The sequence below is a fragment of the Phascolarctos cinereus genome, unplaced genomic scaffold (assembly GCF_003287225.1).
Source record: "Phascolarctos cinereus isolate Bilbo 61053 unplaced genomic scaffold, phaCin_HiC Scaffold_5;HRSCAF=322, whole genome shotgun sequence".
In the NCBI taxonomy this organism is placed as follows: domain Eukaryota; kingdom Metazoa; phylum Chordata; class Mammalia; order Diprotodontia; family Phascolarctidae; genus Phascolarctos; species Phascolarctos cinereus.
The window spans coordinates 125,516,501-125,541,708 of NW_027555958.1; the positions used below are offsets into that span (position 1 = coordinate 125,516,501).

At 36.4% G+C, this 25,208-nt stretch overlaps 1 protein-coding gene across 2 annotated transcripts in view; it reads right to left on the minus strand.

Moving 5' to 3' along the window:
* The window catches only part of AKAP7 (A-kinase anchoring protein 7), a 152,713-nt gene that overhangs the window by 73,832 nt on the left and 53,673 nt on the right, over nt 1-25,208 (minus strand). For both annotated transcript variants that reach the window (XM_078155132.1, XM_078155133.1), the window contains exon 5: nt 20,848-20,960. In XM_078155132.1, the coding sequence (XP_078011258.1) occupies nt 20,848-20,960 (113 nt within the window). The remainder of the gene's footprint in view (nt 1-20,847; nt 20,961-25,208) is intronic.

Here is a 25,208-nt window from a genome sequence, read left to right on the forward strand (position 1 = left end):
AGAAGTAACAGGGCATACTAAGACTGCAGTGACTAATATTTTCCCTTAAGGAATGGGAACTCAATTTAATTTGCTAATCTAAATAAAGTAACAAGTGTCACCTCTCTTAATAACAGCCAGGACTTGTCCATCCCACACAATAAGATGAATGCATTTCCATTATACAACAACTCTTCAAGAAGCATGCTGTCAAAGAGTCAAACATACTAAAGTTTCATGAAGCAAGGAAAGGTTGATTTACATGTTTCAGTCACAGAAAAATAAAAACACATGCAAAATGGTTTTACTTCATAATTTCCAAGTTGCTTCCCAACTGATTAAGTGATACTGTATGTGGAGACAAAACATTTATTCCAAGTTTATTTTTCACTGTTACCACAAAAAAACTAGAAAGAAGGTAGGAACTGTCTTCCACCAAAACACAAGCCCTTAAGGTCCTGTCTTTTTCTTTTTCCTCTCTACTCTCTAGTGCTCCTGGTACTACACCCATCTTCATTACAATAGAACACATAAAGTTTAGGTATACAGCTAAAATGTTCACAAGATAAGGAATAATTATCATGGTCCAAATAAGCTATTTTTGTATGCCCTACTAATTTGTAAGAGGGCAGGGTCATACCTTATTGTTCTTTGTAACTGTCGTACTCCCTTCTGTCCTTCATAATATTTCAGAATATAAATTCTATACAATAGAGGTATTTGCATTTATTCATTGTACAAATATGTCATAAGCTAGGCATCATACTATCAGGGGAAGCACAAAATTCTTTAGACAGTAACATATGGGCACAAATAGTACAATACTAGGTTATAAATAAGTGCCATAAATAATGAGTAATGTAAGAGTTCAGAAAAATTAAACATGTAACTAGCTACATCTGAGATTGCTTCCAGCTTTAAATCACAGCTTGTGTGATTCATGATATTCAGTCATTTTCTGTGTATCTGACTCTTCAGGACACTATTTGGGGTTTTCTTGGCAAATATACTGGAATGGTTAGCTATTTCTTTCTCCAGCTCATTTTACAGATGAAGAAACTGAGGCAAACAGCATTAAGTGACTTGTCCAGGGTCACACAGCTACTAAGTGTCTGAGGCCAGATTTGAACTTGGGAAGGTGAGTCTTCCTGACTCCAGGCCTGGCACTCTATCCCCTGCTCCACCTAGCTGCCCCCTTGATTCATGAAGGAGGTAGCAATTGAGATGAACTTTAAAGGATAGACAGCATTTTGATCAGCAGAGATGGTGAGGGAACACAGATGAAGAGAATAGCACAGAAGGTACAGAGCTACAACAAGTAGGGAGATAGCAAAGCAACACATGAGGAAGCAGGAGGAAAATCAGGGTAGGGTATACAGTGTCACAGAAGTCTTAAGAACATTTTCCACGAAGTCAAAGGTATTCAACAGTGCTAAATGCTTCAGAGAGCGGGAAGACTAGAAATGAGAGAAAGGTGCTTGAATTTGTTGATGCGGTCACTAGTGACCTTTGAGAACACAATTTCTCACAGAGTTCACATGACAGGTTTGCTCAGGATTAAAGCCCTGGATCCCATCACTGGCATCATAGTCTGAAGGAACTACACAGTTTTTTCCAAGTATAATCTGTGGTCACATTGCCTTATACAACAGCATGGGTTAGCAGTCTAGGGAAGCCTATGGATTCCTTTCTAAGAACAGTGTTTTTAAATACATAAAATAGAATGCAAAGGAAACTAATTACAAATTACAGATGAAACCAATTACATTGCAATACAATTTTAAAAGTGTACAAATGCTTGCTCTAGGGCCTTGACTTTCAGTTATCATTCTTTTCAGGATCTTATCCTGGTTCCTACATATATGTTTTTTTTCTTGCTGTGAATTCTCTCTCTGAATTCAAACAAAAGGTCTTCTAGTGGATTCCTTTTTTGTAGACATTCTCTGTTCTTTAGTGTCCAGTTCATTTCTATCAATAGGCTGTGTTTATAAACCCTGCATTTAGATCTGCCATTTTTGGTGCTCTCTGTAGTTTCTTCCCTCTCATTTCCTTTCTTCTTTCCTCAGCTCCTTTTCCCCAAAGTTTTGTCCCTAATCCAGTTTTTTTGAGTGCCCCCCACTCACATATCTTCCACTCAATACTCTTCTTCCTAGCCAGAACACTAAAGTCCTCTATAATTACCCTGTTCAGGAATTGATGATTGATTGTATGCATGCATTCATGTGCATATATGTGGGTATACACACATACATACATACTTACCTACATATATACATATTTAAAGGCAGGGTTCATTTATTCCTGATTCCCGTATTAAAATTCCTAATAGTTCATATTAACATTTTTATTCAGCTAAGTTCTCTCCCCTCATCTGATGTCTACCTTAAATTTCTAATCATCAATCTATGAGTTTGCAAGATAAAGAATTCTTTCTTCATATGGCTGCTTGATAAATGTTGAACAACTACCTAGCGAAATGAAAGAATGACTTTTTTTCCTGGCTTCACCAATTATAGCCTTTCTGCCCTCCAAGCAATCCAAAGTGTCACCAAAATTACTCTTTTCACTTAGTATTTTGATTATTACATGTCCCCTGAAATTCTCTAGTGGCTCCTCATTAGTCTGTATATCAGGTACAGACAATTCACTTAGTCATCAAAAGCCCTCCATCAGTCGGAACTTGACTTTCTTGCCCTTTTCAATCAGCTTTTCTTAAAATTCTCTTGCTTCCCTTGCAAAAGTGCATCATTGAATATTTGCCCATTCAATATTAGGTTCTTTAGTAAAGTTCCCCAATTCCTCCAAACCAGATTTAATCTTCCATTATCCAACCCCTACTATGTTTTTGCTTCTTTTATGAAACCAGTTACCACAGTCTACATATTAAAGTCATTTTCTATATTTTATCTTCCCTACAAATTTGTAAGCTCCCTGAGGGCAGCGCCCATACCTTTGTGTTCTTTGTATTCCATCACTCCCTTTAGTCCTTTAGAGAATTTCACTATGAATATCTGATGAATGGTTTAATGTGCTTGGTCTATATTTCTTCTTTAAAGGAGCCTGTTTTCACCTGTCTGACTCCTTGAGTAAAGAGGAAGTAGGTGTGTTTTTGTTTGCTTTAAATTTTTCTGGTCTGAGACATGACCTTCCAAAGGATTCCCTTCATTTTGAAGGCTCTCAATTCAATACAGGCATGTTTTTGTCTACTTGTACTTAGTATTCAGGCCATACTGAGATCCATGAGAATGGGATCCTTCTGAGTACATACTGAAAATAGCTGCACCGGGAGTTTTAGGATCCCAGATAGCCAAGCCATTGCCCCTTGAAGGCACTAAAATGAATGGAGATGCCATATTGGCATGCCTAATTAAAAAGAGGTTGCAATCTATTTTATTTTGTCATGGCAGTGACCTATCCTCACATTTCCCATTTAGCTTCTCTTTGATGATTCTTTTCCTTGTAGTTTTCACCTTCTCCTCTCTTTTATCACTTAGTTGTCTCAGTACAACATTATAGTTGACTCTCAAATTTGGCTGTGCTATTGTTCGTCAGATTTAGTGCTGTGGTTTTAACTATTTGCCTGCATATAGTCAAATCTCTCAGCAATAACAAAGTCTAGTAAATCTGACTATTTGGTATCTAGCATTAAGACTCTAATCTTGCATGAATACCCTAATGCACATCCTAATTAAAAGCTGAAAATGGATCCCAATCACCATAGTTATAGCTTTCCTGTGCCACAAAGGTACCAGGCAATAACCCCCCAACAAGGAAAATGATAGGTATAGTTTAGAAATGCTATAAAAGGTACCAAGAAATTGATAGTTCAACTTGTCTCCTTAGAATGCAAGCTTCTAGTGGGCATGGACAAACCTATAAGAGGCCAATACAGCTACACAATTAATACTCGTAAGATGTATAAATAAATACTTAATAAATGTTAATGGATGAGAATTTGGTCATAATACTGAATAACAGTGCATATTTCTATAGTTACAATTTTTTAAATACCAATGTAATGTTGAAAATGTTATTTTTCTCAATTGTCAGTGACACTAGTATAGCAACACATTTCAAAACGAAAAACTTTCAGGAACTATGTGTAGTAATAAAATGAGTCATTAAGAGTTATCAGGAGGAAATCTGTCAAGAGTAAAACACTGTAAGATAATGGGCACAGGCTGCAATTATGATGACAACATTGTAATTCTCTCAGAAACACAAGCATTTTACATTTCAACTCTAAAAATACAGGCTGTCATACTTACATTTACAGCATTTACAGCATTTTTAAAAATTCTATAACCTAATTTAGTGGAAAAGAACTGAACTCAGTAATCCATGAAATCAGTTTCATTCCATTCTTTAGGTATCTATTGGCCTACAATGAGTTTCATAAGTGAGAAGAATATTCTAAAGCATTAGCAAAACGATCCAGATTATATTTATAAAATCCAATTCAATAACAACTTTAGTTTCAATATTAGCTACAGTTCATGGACCATCGCCTTCTTACTTTTAGTTCAGGGATTCTTAATCTAGAGCCCATGAATTTGTTGTTTTTTCTTTTTTTAATATTTTGAGAACCATACTTCAATATAAGTGGCTTCTTTTGTGATATTATGTATTCTATTTTAGCCATTTAAAAATGTTATGGAGAGGCTCTCATAGGCTTAACCTGACTGCCAAAGGGGTTTATGGCACAAAAATTAAAACCTTCAAGAAAAAAAAAATCTTCTGTTTTTATTTTAATAATCTACTATTTTAATTTTTAAATTAACAAGTTTTTTAAAAAAATTAATGTGTCCCTGTACTAGTCTTCTCCAATGAAAAAAAATTAAGCTCATAATACAAAGATGCATATCTTCTACCTATATGTATCTTTATTCTTTTGGATTAGTGATTTATCTTTGCATCAATCAGAGATTTAAAGTCTTTCGAAGTGTTTTTTCTTCATAATGTAATCTTTCTAGACAATGTTTTATTTCTGTTCACTTCTCTCACATCAGTTCAAAAATGTCAAGTGACAAATGGGTAAGAAGGGGCTTGAAGGTGAGAGAGCGAAAGCAGGTGAGAACAGGCTTGCCTTAAAGTAGATTAAGCAAAAATAACTGAAGACAAAGTACTTATTGCCTTTACAAAACAAGAGCAACAAAAATTCTAATTCAAATCAAAAAGTTCTCCCCAATTTCTTGCAAACTTGTTCATTTCATCATTTCTTATGGCATAATAACATTCCATGACATCATGTACCACAATTTGTTTAGTGATTCCTTAATAGGAAGACTGGAAGTGGGATAAGTGGGTCAAAGGGTATGCCAAGCTCGATACCTTTCTGGGAGAAGTTCCAAACTGCTTTCCAGAATGACAAGCCAATTCACATCTCCACCAATAGTGCAAGAGTGTACCTGCCTTCCCACAGTCCATCCAACCTTTTTATTCCAAAGATTTATGTATGTTTCTTTGATAGGGAGCCAAATAATTAACAAGGCCCGATGGGCAAGAGTTTGAAACTCCTTTCCCATCCCCATTTATTAAATGTTGGAAAATGAAATCTTTGTCCCATTCAACTCGTTTCAACTGGGTTAATTTTACATTGCCAATTTCACATTGCCAGTATTGTTTTAATTCAATAAAGTAAACTACTCTAAATTGAAACTTCATATGAAAAATAGTTACCATTCTTATTTTACCGTGTCCTTGGGCTAAAATCACTACCACTTAATACCCCATGAGAATTCCTAATTTTCTACAATTTAAGTGTTCCAACACACCCTCAACTAGTATAAGAAAATGAAATTATCTGATGCTGGGCATTTCAAAATGTCTAATGATAATATGATAAAAATTGTTTTGTCATGTGACAGGGATTGTACCAATAATTTCAAATTATTAACTATGCTGAAAAGCACAATTTGAATCTCCCTCAACATGGCTTTGTTCAATCTCTTTGCACTGCTGTTAAGTAAGACCTATTCTAAAATAACCAGTGATTCTTAAATTGCCCTATTTTTGCCTCAGTTATCAGAGGTCAAATTATCATAGATTTAGAGTCGCAAGGTACCTATAAAAGTAATTTAATCTAATCTCTTCATTTTACAGATGAGAAAACTTGGAGCCTATGGAGGTTTATTTAAGCCCAGGGTTACAAAGCTAGTCAATGTCTTAGAACCCTGGTCTTCCTGACAAGAAGTCCAGCACCTTATCTACTATGCTATCTTTTTCTAATATTGATCAAATTCAAAGAACTTCATGAGGTAATGCTAAGGAGTGCCAGTGATGAAGAAGCAGCAACAGGGCTTAAGGGAAGAACTCTAATGAAGAAGGACAGTATAACACAAGTCCTGATTAGAATGACTAAGAGAAGAAATTGCGCTTGGTCAACTCAGAGTTCATAACACCAAATCCAAACACTGAGTGAGAAGTGGGAAATGAAGTCAATCACACCAAACAAACTCCAACTCAGAGAAAAACACTGAGGAGATGACAGTCTGTGCCACTTAACTTTCCGTGTGACGTTGAAAGAATTAAGTGATAGGCAGAGGGCAACTTGGTCATCCTAATGGGAGAAACTGCAGTACCCTGGATACTTCTGTTCAAGGATCTAGTTCATACCCTTTGTCTAACCACTGAATTGGACGTGCTAAACTGTAAAAATCTGAATCTTCACCTGGAAAGCCATAAATATCATAATACAGAAATGAAGTCTAAATTATGGACAGCAATCAGAGGAGATAATAAAAGGCAAGTGGTGGAGGGAGAAAATCTGTTTTAAAAACAGATAAATAGATTTAGCAATTAGGTGGTCCAACAAGGAAGAAGTGAATCATTTTGGTTAAGTATCTACCAAAATTATAACAGCATTGCATCCTTGAGATGGGAGCAAATCTATGATAAAAGTCACGGTTATCACCACCAAAGGAAGGAACAGAATCAACAGGCATTGCAATAAGAAGCCAGCATCTCTAATGAGTCCTTGGCTCAGACATATACTAAACAAGACTGGACATACTAACAGACACGTATTGCTTGCCTATGCTTTTATTTCCACTAAAAAAACACAGTGCCTTGTAGTAAGCACTTGATAAATGCTTTAGCGTCCATTTATTCAGACACTTCACAGGAGTCCATAGTCATTGGTCTTCCTTGACACAGGCATCTTGTGCCTAATGCTTGCAGATCACATCAAGTGGATCTTGTTGTGGCTTAGTGACAGCAAAATGTATATTCTACAGGAGGGACTATCAGGGTATCCAAATAGATTTTTCGTAATAGTGTAACTGCCTACATATTGGGATATCCTAGAACACAGCTGATGGTGAAGTTCCATCTACCAAAATAATAAAAATGATATAATAGCTAGCATTTATATAGCACTTGGCAGAGTATTTAAAACACCAAGCCTGGAGTCAGGAAAACTCATCTTCCTAAAATCTGGCCTCAGACACTTATTAGCTGTGTGTCTCTGGAAATTCACTTACCCCTGTTTGTCTCAGTTTCCTCATCTGTAAAATGAGCTGGAGAAGGAAATAGCAAACCACTCCAGTATCTTTGCCAAGAAAACACCAAATGGGGTCACAAAGAGTCAACTGAAAAAACAACTCAACAACAACAAAAAAGCTTCGCAAAGCAATTTACAAATATCTCAACTGATCCTCCTAACAACCTTGGGAAGTAGTTGCTATTGCTAATCCCCATTTTACAGTGAGGAAACTGAGGCAGATATAGGTTCAGTGACTTGTGCACTAGTCACAGTCACAGTGACCAAGGCTGGATTTGAATTCCCATATTCCTGACTCTAGGTTCAGACTCTATTAACTATGCAACCTAGCTGATCTACATAAAAAAGAAAAGTAATTCCTAGTTGATCTGGGATTGGTTAATCTGTTGGACTAATGGAATTCCATAAGATATGAAAATGATATGGTGCAATACTCCTTCAAGGTGTTATCCTCACACTGCAAAGAGGCTAAAAGAGCTAACAGAGCCTTCTCCTATATTATATAACTCCTTTCCGCAATGGTTAACATGAAGAACTAGGTGCAGGTATGCTACCCATCTCCTAATGAAAAGGTGATAGACTCAGAATGATACTCTGGGTTGGGTTAGCAAGGGGAACATGACCAACAAAACAATTTATTGTGCTTGACTATATATATTTGTAACAGATGTCTACTTTCTCAGAGAAGGGGGGAGGGAGGCAGAAGAGAGAGAAGGCAGATTTTTGTTTTATTTAAAAATTCTTTAAAAAAAAAAAGAAATATATATAAGGCCAAGATAGAGAGGACAGTGAAGCTTGTGAGAGGACAATTCTCACAATCACTTCAATGTTCTCTGCGATGAACTGTTTCTGTGGGTCCAGGTTGAACAAATTAGGGTAAGGGATTCTTTTAAGCTTTAGAATGTGTCTTTCATTCCTGGTGTTCACTGGAAAAACTCACAAGATTTTAGCAGGTCTGTAAGCAAAAAAAAAAAATCCTGAGAATTAAGTAATGACTATATCCCCAAACCATGGAATTTCTGCAGATATTTGGTTATACAGGGTTCCCTCAGAACAATATAGCTTCTACACTACATGGATCCCTTCTTACTTTTCACAGAATACCTCTCCTGGACACAGATCTTAGAACACCTCTCTTAGACACAAATCAAATTTCACCTTCTACATAAAGCTTCTCCTGATTCCCAACTGCTAATATACTCTGTTCCTAACATGTATTTAATTATCTTATATTTGATTGTAGGTATTTTCTTTTATTTATTCTGTATATACATGTTGTCTCCTGTTAGAATGTAAATCCTTGAGAGAAGAGATGATTATGCTATTTTTGTAGTTGACTCTACAGAATTTAGCACAGCACATTAGTAACTACTCTTTGGGGCCAATCATTCAACATATTCTGAATCCATCTAATTATACTATCATCATTTTTTCCAAGAGAACAGCATGGGCTAATTTTTCAAGTTATTTTCTAAAATCTACTTCTAACATTTTATTAAATACACATTCATATAAAAGGCTAACTTCTCTTGTCTTGATGGTACTAAAAACAACTTAGCACTGAAAAGGAAACTTTGATTAGCAGTCCAGAGGTGGCCTATGACTGCTTGCAATAAACATATACACCTGAGAAGGCTTCTGGAAGTCTACAAAGGGAAATGCAACCTTCTCAAGTAGTACAGCACCACTAAGAAAAAGGAAAATCAAGCTATATAGACAGTACTTTGTAATGCACCCCTGTTTAACTACTCAGGTGTTTAGTCTACAGAGTCACTGGACAGTACAGGACCTGCAATAACTAATGGCATGGAAATTTTATTTTTTAAAGTTAGGAATAGGTTAGTAACATGGAAAGGGCTGAAGATTAGTTGGTCTGAAGATGCGTACACAAAGGGTGCTATCATTACAGCCCCTTCCACTTGTGGTGAGTAGGGTCCTCCAGTGGCAACTCTATCCTTGAATTAATAGTTAACACAGTATTCTTTCAACTATTCCAAAAGTCCTCTACACAAGCTAAATAATAAGAGTATACTGCAGATAATATAAAAAAGAGTCATGTGGTTAGTAACAGCACTGTTTAATGATTATTAGAGAGTTCATAAATGGAACCTCACAAATAGCTCAGAAGTGAACCTGACATTGAATTTTACTGGCTTTTAAATTTAAAAAACAACTAAAACACCTAATGTTTTACATATGCAATTAACCACAGTAATAATCTACTGAGTAAAAGAGTTCCAGGAAGAAGTGATCATCCTATTCAAGTTGTAGCCTGAGATTTCTAGACACCTGAGTAAGGGATAAGAAATGCCTCAGAAACATTCAAACAGTAAGTGACCATGCCACATGGGATTGGAAGATAATGGAATAGGCTGCTGAGACAGGATGCCAAAATTTCCTGTATCTTTAAGATACAGGGTACCTCTCCATCTAGAAGACTTTAAGTACACTTCTGCATATTGGCAGGTGCATGAGATAAATACTCTTTTTCCGTTCTCTTATTCTGTATATGCATTTGTGTGACTACCAAAAAAGTATTTTACCTACTTAGTGAAAGGTTAACGTCCATTTAAAAAAGCTCCAACCCAAACTTGGTTGTTTCCCTATTCTTCCTAATGCCCACACAGAATAGTTCGAAAGAACGGTTAAAAAGTATTTGGTGGATGGACAAATTTAAGCCCATTCTACAAAACTACAACATATTTTTGTTAACTCTCTCCTTCCCTCTGACGTCATAGTTCCTCTCTTCCTCAAGTGACATGTACTACATGAAGCCCGTCCTGATGCCCCCATTATTCGTATTTTCCCTCCCAAATTACCCTGCATTTAGCTACTTGGCATACATTTGTTTTTATTTACTTTATATTCGAGTTGTAAATACTTATGTTTGTATTTCATTAAAATGAAAGTTCCTAGGGAAGAACTTATGACCAAACAAGAGATAAAATGACTAATATGGAAATATTTTACATGATTGCACATGCATAACCTCTATCTGACTGCTTACCATCTCAGGGAGGGAAGGGACAGAGTAAGAGAAGGAGGGGTCAAATTTGGAACTCAAAACTTTAAAAAAATGTTAAAAATTGTTTTAACATGTAATTGGGGGAAAATAAAATATATTTTAAAAATATAAGTTCATTGTGAGTAGGGATTTTCAATTTTACTCTCATTTTTCATTTAATTGTTTCACTTTTTCTATTTGTATCCCCAATCTAGCACAATGCTTAGCACATATTAAGTGCTTAATAAATGCCAGATGGGCTGATTGATTAAAGAGAGGCTCACGAAAACACAGTGGAAGCCTCCTCAAGGACTGCTCTTGTCACCTTGAAAAATGTTTTCCCAATATTCCTGGTCTACTACTAATGGAAGATTTTACATCTGCTCTAAAGGTTATAGTAGGCAGTCTTTTTTTTTTTAAAGTGAGTTCAATAAATTAATTCCCCTTTGTTAGAGAAGAATGTATTTCAAAGTATATACGTACTTTGTGCATCAATCAATCAGACACAAAGCTCCTTATCTGCTATACTGCTTTCATAATTTACTTGTTATAAGTAGGCACTCAGTATGACAAATTATCTTTACATATATCTAAGAGGGGAAAAATGGAAGGTATCAAGCCAGGCAAGATCATAGCTAGTGAACAGCATCTATCCTCGAAGTTGACATAATAAGGACACAGCACCAGTGGTTTTTATTATCCCTACCTGCTTCATGCCCACCTGAGCAGCTTTAGGAAGGCGACACCCTGAAATCCTAAAACCTGTGATTTCACTGTAATAGGGAATTCCCTATGAAGAAATGCTGTACCAACGCAGAACAATTCATGCCCTGCAACTTGTAGCCTTATAGAATTGCTTGGGACACTGAGAGAGTGATTTGTTCAGAGCTGCTCACTAACCTAATAATAATAATAATCATTTATATAATACCAAGTACTTTACATAGTAACTCATTTGATACTCACAACAACCCTGTGATACTAATATCTCCATTTCACAAATGAGGAAACTGAGGCACAGACAGATTAAATGACTTGCCCATGGTCATAGAGCCAGGGAGTGGCTGAGGAAAAAATTAGAACTTTGGCCTGATTTCAAGTCCTGAACTCTATCTACCATACCACCTAGAAGCCAGAATGAAGAAACTAGAAATTTTCAGGATCAGGCTTAGAAAACAGCCCTTTTCCCTGCCATGAAAAGGTTGTACAAGATGCTGGTGAATATTTAGCACCTACTTTTGAGTTTGTCCTAAGCTAGGAAACAAAACTTCACTACTACCACCACCACTAATTTAAAAAAAAAAAAGGCCCATGCAAACTGAGTAGATCTGCCCCATGAATGTTTGATAAAGGCTACAATGGGTCCTTGGCTAATGGTCACATCATTTCCTCAGAGAACACTGTTATCACTAATGAGAGGAACTTTCATAATTACCAAGACTAAAACAGATTTTTCACATGTCACTAAAAGTTTAGAAGAAAATACCAAGTCAAGTCAAGGCAACAGGCATTTTTTTTTGGGTGAAGCAATGGGGGTTAAGCAACTTGCCCAGGGTCACATAGCTAGTAAGTATCAAGTGTCTGAGGCTGGATTTGAACTCAGGTCCTCCTGACTCCAGGGCTGGTGCTCTATCCACTGTGCCACCTAGCTGCCCCAAATATCACTTTTGCTATGTTGCTCCTCTTTTCTTTTTCTTTTTTTTCCCCCTTTGGTAAGGCAATTGGGGTTAAGTGACTTGCCCAGAGTCACACAGCTAGTGAGTGTTAGGTGTCTAAGGTCACATTTGAACTCAGGTCCTTCTGACTCCAAGGCTGGTGCTCTATCCACTGGGCCACCTAGCTGCCCCAACAAGCATTTATTCAGCACTTACAATATACCAGGCACTGTACTAAGCATTAGTGATACAAAAAAGGGCAAAAGACAGTTCCTGATCTCAAAGAACTCAATCTAAGGAGAGAGACAACACCCAAACAAAATAAATACAGGACACAAGTGCATACAAAAACAATATACACAGGATTAAAATGGAGACAATTAACAGAGGGAAGGTTCTGGAATTAAGGAGAATCAGTAAAAGCTTCTGTACAAGATAGGGATGAGATAGAGCGCTGAGGCTGATGAGACCTTACAAGATGATGGGTTATCCCAATAATAAGCTTCCTGGAGCATGCTGGAAAAATCTGAGAAGTCTCAGAGTAGTAAGTTAAGTAATTTCTCCAATTCCACAAGTTGTAAAGTGGTTGATCTGCATCAATAAAATTTTCCTTACTAGGAGTTCACTTCATCAATGAAATCACAAGTCTGGACCTGCTACAACTATATCTTTTTAAACCCAAGTCTCTTCTCTCTCAAATTCTTTGATTTTCCAAACCTAAGAAAATCTATTATTCTATAAGTTGGCGAAGACAATAAATACGAAGCAGTAAATGTTAAAGGGGCTATGAGAAAACAGACACATCAATACATTGTTGTAACTCTGAATTTGCCCAACCACTCTGGTTAGCAAATTGAAGTTAACAAACAAATCACTACTGTCCATATCCTTTGACCCAGAGAGCTCACTCAAAATATGACAGTATAGACAATATAATATGCCCCCAAAGGAGTCAAAGAGAGAAAAGAAGGTTCAGTATACATTAAAATAAAAATCTTTATGGTAGCAAAGAACTGAAAACAATGCTGGTACTTCTTGACTGGGGAATGTCTGAAAAAAGACAAATTCAATAGAATGTTATTTCATGAGAGGGGCATCTAGATGGTGCACTGTATAGAGCACTGGGCTTGGGATCAGGAAGACTCCTCTTTGTGAGTTCATATCCAGCCTTGGACATTTACTAGTTGTGAGACACTGGGCAAGTCACTTAACTCTGTTTCCTTCAGCTCCTCACATGTAAAATAAGCTGGAGAAGGAAATAGCAAACCATTATCTTTGCCAAGAAAACCCTAAACAGAGTCAAGAAGAGTCAGGCCTTAACAACTTAACATTTAATAAGAAATGACAAATACATGTAATTCAGAGAAACAAAGACTATCTATATGATCTGATATGGAATAGAAATAAGCATAACCAAGAAAATAATATTTGTAATGACTATCATAGCACAAAAGAAAAGATCACCAAAAAGAGCTAAGTAAGTGGAAAACCAATGCAAGTCTTGGAAGACGGATAATTAAACATAATTTCTTCCTCATGGCAAACTATTAGGACACAGAGTTGTCTACAGTGTCATATACAGTCACTCCATCAGGTACTTTTGCTTTAAAAAAATTGGGGGGTAACAAAGGAGGGTTCAGATTAGAAGGGGAAGAGTAGGGAAAATGACTGAGGTAAATACAAATAAGCAGGTCTAAAGTAAGAAACACTGGCTGATTGTTTGAAAAATAAACAATGAGGGGTGGTGGATAAAGACACAGGTTCAAATCTCAGAAAAACAGGATTCAAGTTCCTTCTCTGCAATCAATAAAATATATTAAAATGTTTTAAATTAAAAAAAAACCCTGTTATAGCACCTAGTAGCACTGAGTAAATCACTATTTTAATTCTTCAAGTGCATTATAAATCTATGCCCAATACGAGAAAGTAGTTTATGTCTTAGCAGAATCTGTCTGTCCATAAAACATCACATTTTATTTCTCAGGGAGGCTAAAACTTCACTGTGATATTCATGTGATTAGAAATTGGTGTTTTTCTGCCACCAAGTGTCAGCAAAGAGTTCTAGCCAACCAACTTACTATGGGGTTTACTGTGAAAGACAGAAAACCAAAGGACTATTGCTTAAATTAAATGACAAAAATAAAACCACATGTAACATATACTTTAAGAAGTATGAAGCAAGATTAAAATTCCTTTTTTTCCCTGTATACAAGTAACAGAAAAAACATGGAAACCATATAGACTCATAACTATAAGAAATTTTAGCTTATTAGATACCTCAATCTAAAAGTTATTTTTTTAATTAATTAATTTATTTTTAGTTTTCAACAATGACTCCCAAAAGCTTTTGAGTTTCAAATTTTCTCCCCTTCCCTCTTCACGTCCCTCCTCAAGAAGGCATGCAATATAATATAGGCTCTACGTATACATTCCTATTAAACATTTTCACATTAGTCATATTGTAAAGAAGAATTAGAACCAATAGGAGGAACCATGAGAAAGAAGAAACAAAACAACACAGAAGAAAAAAAAGAGCAAATAGTATGCTTCGATCTATATTCCATCTGCACAGTTCTTTCTCTTGATGTGGATAGCATTTTCCACCATGAGACTTTTAGAGATGTCTTAGATCTTTGCATTGCTGAGAAGAACTAGGTCTTTCAAAGTTAGTTATCACACAAAGTGGCTATTACTGTGTACAATGTTCTCCTGGTTCTGCTCACTTCACTCAGCATCAGTCTATACATGTCTTTACAGGTTCTTCTGACGTCCACTTGGTCATCACTTCTTATAGCACAATAGTATTCCATTACATTCAATACCACAACTTGTTCAGCCATTCCCCAACTGATGGGCACCCCCTCAATTTCCAATTCTTTGCCACCACAAAAAAAGCTGCTATAAATATTTTTGTACACCCGAGTCCTTTTCCCATTTGTATGATATCTTTGGGATACAGACCTAGAAGTGCTATTGCTGGGTTAAAAGTTATTCTAAATTTCCATTACCCCGAAATAGCAATCAGAACTTTGAAGGAACAAAAATAATCAAAAGATCAGAGGTTTTGGAATTAAAAGAATACTCAGAGATCATCCAGTGGTCCAACACCGCCCCCCATCTTTTCATTGCAATATTCAACTGTCATCTTTTACTACCTACTACTTTAGAATCTAATAAAACTGAAGATCCACTGTAAAATCATGCTCTAATATACTAAATGAACTTTTCTACATTACAGCTCAATCAGTCAACAAGTATTTATTAAGCACTTATTATATCTAGTAAATTGACCCCTCAGAGCTCTCAAAAAAAAGGTCAAGAAAAAGAAATAATTTAGCTAATAACAAATATATGTTTTATTCTCACAATATTAGGCTATTTTAATTATACATAGATAAATAAATTTTAAAGCTGAAGAGGAATTTTGTTGCTATTCGTCCTTTATTTTTAAGAACAGTGATATGACATGGTAATGTACTGACTTGTACCTGAATTAGATTTAATTGAGGCAGAGTTGTGAAAAGTGGTGAGGGTCACTCTCTCTTCTTGAGTCATCAGGAAGTCCAGTGGCAAGACAAAAGTTAAGATAATGGTGATGGCCTGGGAAGCAGTGGATGACCTTGGCATCTTCAGTGCTTGACCAAGCTCTAAACGCTCCACTGTACCAACTTCAGCCACCTTCATGGCCACTGGAACAAACTGTACTCATCCACCCATGCTTGGGGTAGACATCCCCCTAATGTTCTTCTAAGTTCTCCCTCTCTAATGAAGTAGCCCTTCTTTCTTGCCAAAGTTAACCCCTCTACATGTGCTAGTGAAACCGGAAATCCCCTTTCTTTTTCTCCAGCAGATTGAAACTTCAATCAATATTCCTCTTCCTAATCTTCACCTGTTCCTATCTACTGGTTCCCTTCCTGTGGCTTTCAAACATGCCCAAGTCTTTCCTAGCCTTAAAAAAAACCTTCATTAGGTCTTACTACCATTACTGTCCTACCTTTATCAGCCAAACTCCTCTCCTTGCTTCTGCTTCTTCCCCTATCACTCACTTCTCAGCCCTCTGCAATATTATGTTCAACTTCATCAGGTGTATAGGGTGTTGAGGAAGGACTAGCACCTCTGATGTGAGGGCTGCTGAGCCACCTTCAAGGCTGCTCATCCATCTTTGGTGTCCATTTTTACCCAACTCTTACCTGTGGCTCCCACAAGCTGTAGCTTGTGCAACAGCCACACCTCAATAAACCATCTTGGCAGACAAACTAAACTAGACTGAACTAACTGATAGGCCTCAGACCTGCCAATGCATCAAGCACTGAAAATGCCAAGGAAAAGACATTACAATGTGATATCAGTGGTCTTAAAAATGAAGGACAAATAACAACAAAATTCCCCTTCAGCTTTAAAATTGTATTTATCTATATATAATTAAAACAGCTTAATATTGTGAGAATAAAACATATATTTGTTATTAGCTAAATTACTAGAATCTAGCATTCTAAACAAAGACAATTTCTTAACACTAGCCTTGGAGATTGACTCACTAATAATCTCAAGTTCCAGAGTGGAGGGCCCTGGCCTTCTAGCATGAGAAGGGGAATTCCTGAGCAGCGTTCTTCTTCAAAAAAGGCAAAGACTACCCCTCAAAGACCCTGGAAAGGACCCCAAGACATGACATGGGATAACAGAAGACCTATACTCATAGGAATATAAAAGTGTGTTCCACTAACACTCTCTGATTCAGTTCCCTTTCAAGGGCAGCTTTTGGGCTATTTTGAAAGCTTTATGTGTTTTCTATATACGTTTACGGACTCCTGTGAGTCCATACCTTCTGAGGAAAAATCAAGACCGTCCTTTCCTGAAACTATTTTTTTACATTGAGTGTTTATACTGGAAAGCTGAAAACCTTGTTACCTACACTGAAGAAACTTAAATATTTAGCTATATATAAGCTATATTTAGAAATTTTCCAAAGTAAAGTCCAGGTACAGACAATGATTTGATTTTTTTGGTTCAGCCCCTAAGACTAGACTTGATCTCTGTGAGCCCCAGGCTTTAAGGGTCCTAGGCCACTAGAAGCATGCATGTGGCACTATCTACAAATGGTACTTAAAAGATATTGAAAAAGCAGCATGCCACAAAGGATTTGAGTTAGGAGCACCAAGGTTCAGGTCTTGCCCTCAATTCTAAGGCTCAAATAACTCTCTAACAAAGTATAGTTTTAGACAAAGTAAGCTATAGACAGGTTCCAATCTGTTTACATGGAGGGGGTTTTCATACTAACAAAATGATACATCCTTTATGTACTGACCTAAAGCAGAGGTTCTTTATCTTTTATCCCTTTGATAGTATGGTAAAGTCCATAGATCCCTTCTCAGAAAACTGTTCTTAAATGAGTAAAATAAAATACATAAGACTGCAAAAGAAACTAATGCTGAAATAGAGTTACCAAAATATTTTTTTAAATAAAACAAGCTTACAGGCCTCAGATTAAGAACTACTAATTTAGAATTATTAAAAGATCCTGAAGAAGGCCCCTAGTGCGATGAAGTGAACCCTCTATGGAAGATCCATATAAGGACATGGACAAAAAACATGTACGTTAGGAAAGCGTGGAAGGGTTGTAATATGCACCTAGGAAAGAATACCCATACAGATGCTATCACAGATTTATCTAGTTAAATGAGTTTACATTTTCATGATGCCAATGATATACTTTCCCAAAAGACAGATGATTAAGTCCTTTCAAAATGCTGTATTCCTAAAAATTTTAAGTATATTTCATGGGAAAAAGGAGATAGCAAAACAGGGCAAAACTAGTTAAACGTGCATTTTTTAAAGGAAGTGTTGTTACCTGGAATTTTAAATCATGATAACAGAAAAATGTCTTTGATAAAGAATTACTTTCTTTGATAAAGAATCTAAAATTCTCAACATACAAATTCCAGACTGACTCCAATAAGATTTTTGCCCCAGTAAGAATTGCTGATGTGAACATAAAGACAGCTGCTTGCTAAATGAACATGCAATTTTAAATGCTAGGTTATGGATTCTAGAGATCTTCTAGGAGATGTACTATTGACAAATGTCTCCAAAGGGCTATTTCACTTCAAATAAAATATCACAAACACAAAAAAAAATCTTAAACGGAAGATGTCACTGACACCATTTATTTGTCATTCTGGGATGAATTTTAAGAAAAGTAGAAAGAGGATAATCCAATTGAAAGCAAAATGAAAAGGATAACGAACAAAGACGTAATCTACAAATATGCTTTAATAAAACATTCTAGATTATACAATACTATATGTTAGACAAATAATTTTCTATAGTCTACTATTCTAGAAGAGTATTTCTATTGCATGCCATTCTAAATAGTAACCTTTAAAAATAACTGAATTATTTCATTCTTATGAAGAAACATTATGTAAGGCTATATTTTTAGGATATTCAAAAAGGGCTTACATAAAATGAATAATCTTAAATTTATTATTTATAATCTGTATTCACAAAACCCCTCTGAACCCAAAGGTATCAGGCTGAAAGTTGCATCAAAATATCCTTACTAGGACAAATGTTCCTCATTTGCAGAGCTAAGAATTTGTCATTTAAAAAAATACAAACTCAGTAGAACTTCCAGGAGCCAAGAAGGTGAAATAAGCAGTAAATCTCCATAATTCTCACATATTCACCTCCAACCAACCATAAAATAGTGCCCCAAAACAAATGCTAGAACAGCAGAACCAGCAAAAAAAAAAAAATGGATGAAACAATCTTCTTGTCCAAGAAACTTAGAAGATCAGCAAGAAAGGTCTGTCTCACTCAGGTAAAAGGGGAGTACAGTCCAGGACAGGAAGCATTCCAGCAAGCCAGCAGCAAGCCCCACCTCAGCAAACCAGCAATAGAGCCTGAGCCCCAGTGCAGTGGAGCAGGCAAATGCATGTGCCTCAACACAGCCAAGGAAATGGGCAGCCTCCAGGTCTGAGAAGTGCCATATACTTCAACATGGCCCCAGACAACCAAGCAACCTTCAGCAGCCAGCCTCCAGATGCTTCACTGTAGCCTCAGGCAAACAGGTAGACCCAGCCCCAGTTGTGCCTAAGCAAACAGGCAGCCAGACCCTTAATAAGTGTTTCAGTGTAGCCTGGGGGCAAACAAGCAGCTGCCAGTGGCCAGACTGCCACAGGCTTCAATGTAGCACCCAGGAAACACAGAAATACCCCACTGGTCTTACCGCACACCAGACAATTCCACTAGGACCCTGGCTCAGTACCAGGTGAGCTTCCAGACCCCTACAGCCTCCAGCAGCGCCAGCAACACCCCACCCCACCCCACCCCTCAGTGGACAGGAGGGTTCCCCGGGGGCCTTAAGGCAACGTCAGTGAAGTGCCAGGTGAACAGCCAGGACCTGCAGCCCCTGACACAAAAAGCCTGTGGCAGTGCCCCTTCCATCCCAGGAGCAGAGCTCAAATTTAAAAGAAAGGAAAAAGGCCAAAAAAGGTAAGCAAAAAAAGACAAAAAAAGAATCTGGCCATAGAACATTATAATGACAGGGAAGATCAAGACACAAACTCAGAAGAGGACAACAATGTCAAAACACCTATGGGAAAACCCAAAGGAAAATGGGAAGCGGTCTCAAGCCCAGAAAGAACTCATGGAAGCACTCAAAAAGGAGCTTAAAAATCATATAAGACAGAAGAAAAATTGGGAAAAGAGAGTGATGCAAGAGAATTATGAAAAAAGAATCAACAGCTTAGAAAAAGAAAATAACTACTTAAAGTAGAATTGGCCAAACGGAAAAGGAAATATAAAAATTCACTGAAGAAATCAAAGCCATTTAATAGGCATATGAAGAAGTGCTCTAAATCACTACTGATTAGAGAAATGCAAATTAAAACAACTCTGAAGTACCACCTCACACCTATCAGATTGGCTAATATGACAGGAAAATGATAAAAGCTAGAAAGGATGTAGGAAAATTGGGACACTAATGCGCTGTTGGTGGAACTGTGAACTGATCCAATCATTTTGGAGAGCAATTTAGAACTACGCCCAAAGGGCTATAAAACTTTGCATATTCTTGCATATTCCAAAGAGATTATAAAAAAGGGAAAAGGACCTCCATGTGCAAAAATACTTGTAGCAGCCCTTTTTTGTGGTTGCAAGATACTGGAAATTGAGGAGATGCCCATCAATTGAGGAAACGTAATGGAATACTATTGTGCAGTAAGAAATGATGAACAAGCAGATTTCAGAAAAAAAAACCTGTAAAGACCTGTACAAACCGACGCAAAGTGAAGTGAGGAGAACCAGCAAAACACTGCACACAGTATCAGCAACACTGTGTAATGATCAACTATGAAAGAGACACCTCTTCTCAGCAACACAATGATCCAAGACAATTTCAAAGGACTGGGGAAGGAAAATGCTATCCATATCCAGATAAACAACTAATGGAATCTGAACGCAAACTGAAGCATACTTTTTTCACTTTATTCTTTTTTGTGTTTTTTTTTCTTTTGATCTGTTTTTTCTTTCACAACTGTGACTAGCATGGAAATATGTTTTACATGATTGCCTGCCATTTTAGGAAGAGGGGAGGGGAGGTTAGGAGGGAGAAAAATTTGGAACTCAAAATCTTGTAAAAATGAATGCTAAAAATTGTCTTGACGTGGAATTGGGGAAAAAATACTATTTAAAAAATATAAACTCACCTTTCTTCTGAGCTCTGGTGATTTTGACAGTTTCATGAAGGTCAAATGAGGTTTGAAACGTCTGTTTTCTCCTGCCAAGATGCCCTTTTCTTGAAATGTTCTCTTAGCTGCCTCTAAAGAAAAAAAAGCACAAAAATATTTTATCTATCAATTATGCCATGATTTATAAAAGTAGACATTTATTTCCTGTAACACAAAAAGGGTAGTCTGAAAAATTATTTTCTATTTCTGGTTAAGTTAAAAGTAATATCTGATTTGTATTATAATAAATTTTATCTGTGTGACAATAAATTCTCTTTCTTATATTTGTAAAAGGCAAAGAAACAATTATTTAAAAAGCTAACTGTCTATAAAGTAGCTGTTGGGTCAATGTGAAGACAATACTGAATGTCAATGAGTTGAATGAAACAGCTATTTAGGTAGTCATTCATGTTTTTTGTTTTATATGAAAAACATTTTTCTAGAAAATAACATTTTAAAACCAATACACAAAATTCCATTTTTAGTGATATTGAAAGAAAAAATAGCACTATGACTTGGCTATCATACATAGTATACACTTCCCAATGTGATACTAGCCTAATACCAAAGTTTCAATGAACGCTGTCCTGCTACATCTAAGTGTAAAAAGAAAGACTGATAACTAAGTACTTTGAGTCTGTCTACAAACAACTATAAAATGGTGAACAAGTCCTTAATCTACATCAGTTTTATCATCTATAACATTAGGCAGCTAGACCATAACATGATAAGATTTTTCCTAGCACTAAGATCCTATGCTATTCTAAACTACATTATCTATATCCGACTGAAAACCAAAACATATTACTAAGCTTAAATTTCTATATTACTTATCAGTGAAGACAAGCATTTTAACACATACAAGACATCAAAAAATTTTAGTGGAGTTTTCAACTTTAATAGTTTTACACTGCACTAAGAGTTTTGGGACACCCTGTATTAACTTATTCTATGAACACAATCTTGAAGAGCATCTTTGCAGTGAACTAAACCATTGTTTTTATCTGTAAAATGCCAAATAATCAACTTAAATGATTTTTCTTTTGACTTGAATAACTATGTCACTCCGATAATAATAATAATGTCTTTAAGAGTTCCGTTACATCTAGCACATAATGGGAGCCTAATGAACTTATTGACTAACTGATTGAATTATAAATTGAAGAGGCTGGCCTAGAAGATCTAAGGTCCCTTCCAAGTCTAACATTCTATAATTCTACTACGAAAGCAAATTCTATTGTCACGGTCTAGATAGAAGATAACCAGTAATTAATTACAAGTAGTTTAGAAGAAGCTATTGTTTTATTTTAGGAACCAAGATCACAATCCAATAATCATTTCCCTCTTTATCTCTGCATGAACCTAGCCATATATTCAAAAACATGAGTATAAAATAATAATCAATCAATAAGCATTTAACATCCATTATAAGCCAGGCACCATGGAAACTACTAGAAATTAAAACAATTTCTGACCTCAAGTTATATTCTATAGGGGGAAACAACATGTACTCATATATATTTATACGTTTATAAATTTCATATTCATATATTTATAAATTTTATATTTATATAGGTATAAACAAAATAAATAGAAAGTAATTTAGGGGGAAGAACACGACAACTGGGGGAAAAGAAGGGTCAACAAAGTCTTCATGCAGAAACTGTTGCCTAAGGAGAATTTTGGAGGAAAAATGGATTCTAAGAGGTAGAGGCAAGGGGGGAGTACATTATCGGTATAGGGGATAGCCAATCAGCACAAAAGCAAGGATGGGAGACAGAAGTGTTATGTTAGGAACAGCAAAAAAGCCAGTTTGGCTTCAGTATAGCATTCATGAAGGTGAATAATATGTAATAAAAGGCTAAACAAATGGATTGAGGCTAAGCAGTAAAGGGCTTTCAAAGCTAAACAGAAGAGTTTGTATTCGATCCTGCAGATAATGGGGAACCACAGAAGTTTACAGAACACAAGATTAACATGGCCAGTCAGCCTGTGATTTTAGGAAAATGAGTGGCAACTATGTGAAGGTTAAGTTGGAGAAAGTACAGACTCCAAGCTGGGAGATCAGTTAAGAAACCAATTAGAGGTTTGTGGTATGCACAACTGAATATTCTCCTAGTTCCCAGTCATAATTAACAATTCTGGCACCAAGGGTAAATGTCACAAAATTCACGGGGCAGGGATGAAGGGGTTAATAGCATGACAGGCATTCTAAAATCAAATTTTAATAATAAATTCATTTGAAAGTTAGAAAGGGCCCTCAGGACACAAGGGCCCATCAGGGGAAAGATCTCAAGCCACTGCCCTGTGTCAGAGTTAGAGGGTGGGAACAGACAGAGATCCTTGGATACCAGACCTGTGGAATTCCCAGGACACCCAAGGCCACCACTAAGGAGGCTTACAGAAGAGTCCAAAGAACATTAATGAGCTAAGGAAGAGTTCATCTGGAGCACAGCAGAGGGGTGAAGAAAACCATTCTCTGGTAGAGTTCTATTTTAACTATTTTTGCTGATCAGGTGCTAAGCATAATTATTTACACCTGCTGAAAGAATATAAAGTGTTGTAAATGCCATCTAAATTTTGGTAACTTGGGGCAAAGATCCAGTTGCCTCTTGTTAATTATGCTTCTGGGATTTACTGTGCCCCAATCATAGTGACTTTCCAGCACTTCATTTAAAATGATATAGAAAAACTCTGCCATTTGGGGCTAGCAGTGCCAGAGTCATTATTTCCTTAGATGTAACCGCAAAACATCACTACTTCCATACCAAATCTTAAAGAAGTATGGGCACCTACACAAACACCAAAATATTTACAACAGCACTTTTTTTTTTGTGGTAGCAAAGAATGGGAAACAAAACAGATGTCCACCTTTTGGAGGACGGCTAAACAAACTGTGGCACAAGAATGTAATAGAATATTAATGTGATGTAAGAAATGACAAGTGTGATGAAGGCAGAGAAGCAGGAAAAGACTTACATGAAGTAGTGCTAAGTGAAGTAAGCAGAGTCAGGAAAATACATGGCTACAACAATGCTAGTGAAAAGGACCATTCCAAAACAACTGAAATGGAATGTCACAAAATTGTAAAGAATAAGCTTGGTCAAGAAGAAACATGAAAAGATATCTTCTCCTGCTCCTCTGCAAAGGTCAGGGCATGCAAATACAATGTCAGATTTTTTCTATGTGTTGACTGATTTTAATGATTTTTTTCTTCCTCTTCCTCTTTTTACTTCTTGAAAAAAAATTTCCCTTTATTATCTGGGATAGCTCTCTGAGAAGGTGAAAGAGAAATATATAGGGGGGAAAGGCCTAACAACATAAACATCAGTTTTTCTACATTCTTCATCTGGAAAAACCTGTTATCTGAAATAACAGATTGAAATGATACACAGCTGAGACCTACCCCAATATTTGCATCTTTTTTCTCATCTTTTCTCTGGAGACAACCTTCCAGAGTGCTTTTTTAATAATATTTTATTTTTCACTCAATTACATGTTAAAACAATTTTTAGCATTTAGGTTTTTCAATCCTTCCTTCCCTCCCTCCCTTCCCTCTCCCTAAGACAGAAATACCAATCAAACTACAAAAAAAATTTTATAGAGCTAGAAAAAAATATTCACAAAATTCATCTGGGAGAACAAAAGATCAAGGATATCAAGGGAACCAATGAAAAAAAACGTGAAGGAAGATGGTGGAGCTGCACCAGATCTCAAACTGTATTATAAAGCATTAATTATCAAAAACAATTTAGTACTGGCTAAGAAATAGAGTGGTGGACCTCTAAGGCTTTTTTTGAATCATGATTTTTTCCCCTATAGCATTATCCAGTTTTGCTCCCCTTTGGTATGGAATTCCTGCCTGATTATTCTACTATAAGCTTCAGCCTGGGCCTAGAGACTAGAATTGAGTCCCTGATCTGCTTCTGGGATCAGACACACACACCTACAGTTTGCTTCTGCACTCACTTCTCTAAGGACAAAACTGGGAAATGTAACCACAACTGCTCTCTCATACCACCACTAGAGACAAGTCTCCTCCTCAATTATGCCCTGGATCTATAACCAGAATGGGGTAGTGTGAAACACAGCTCATTTGAGCTTTCTGATTGTCTTCATAAATGGGAGGCTAATATGTATATACATACACATACACATAATATATAAACACCCATATATGGTATGTGTACATATGCATGCATGTACATATGTATACAACCACATATATAACTATTAAAGCTTAAACTTGAACAAAGACTTTTGGGATACCCAAAATATATATTTGGACGTGTTATGAAGGCATATAAAATGCTGCAGTTCAAAGACAACAGTATTTCAAC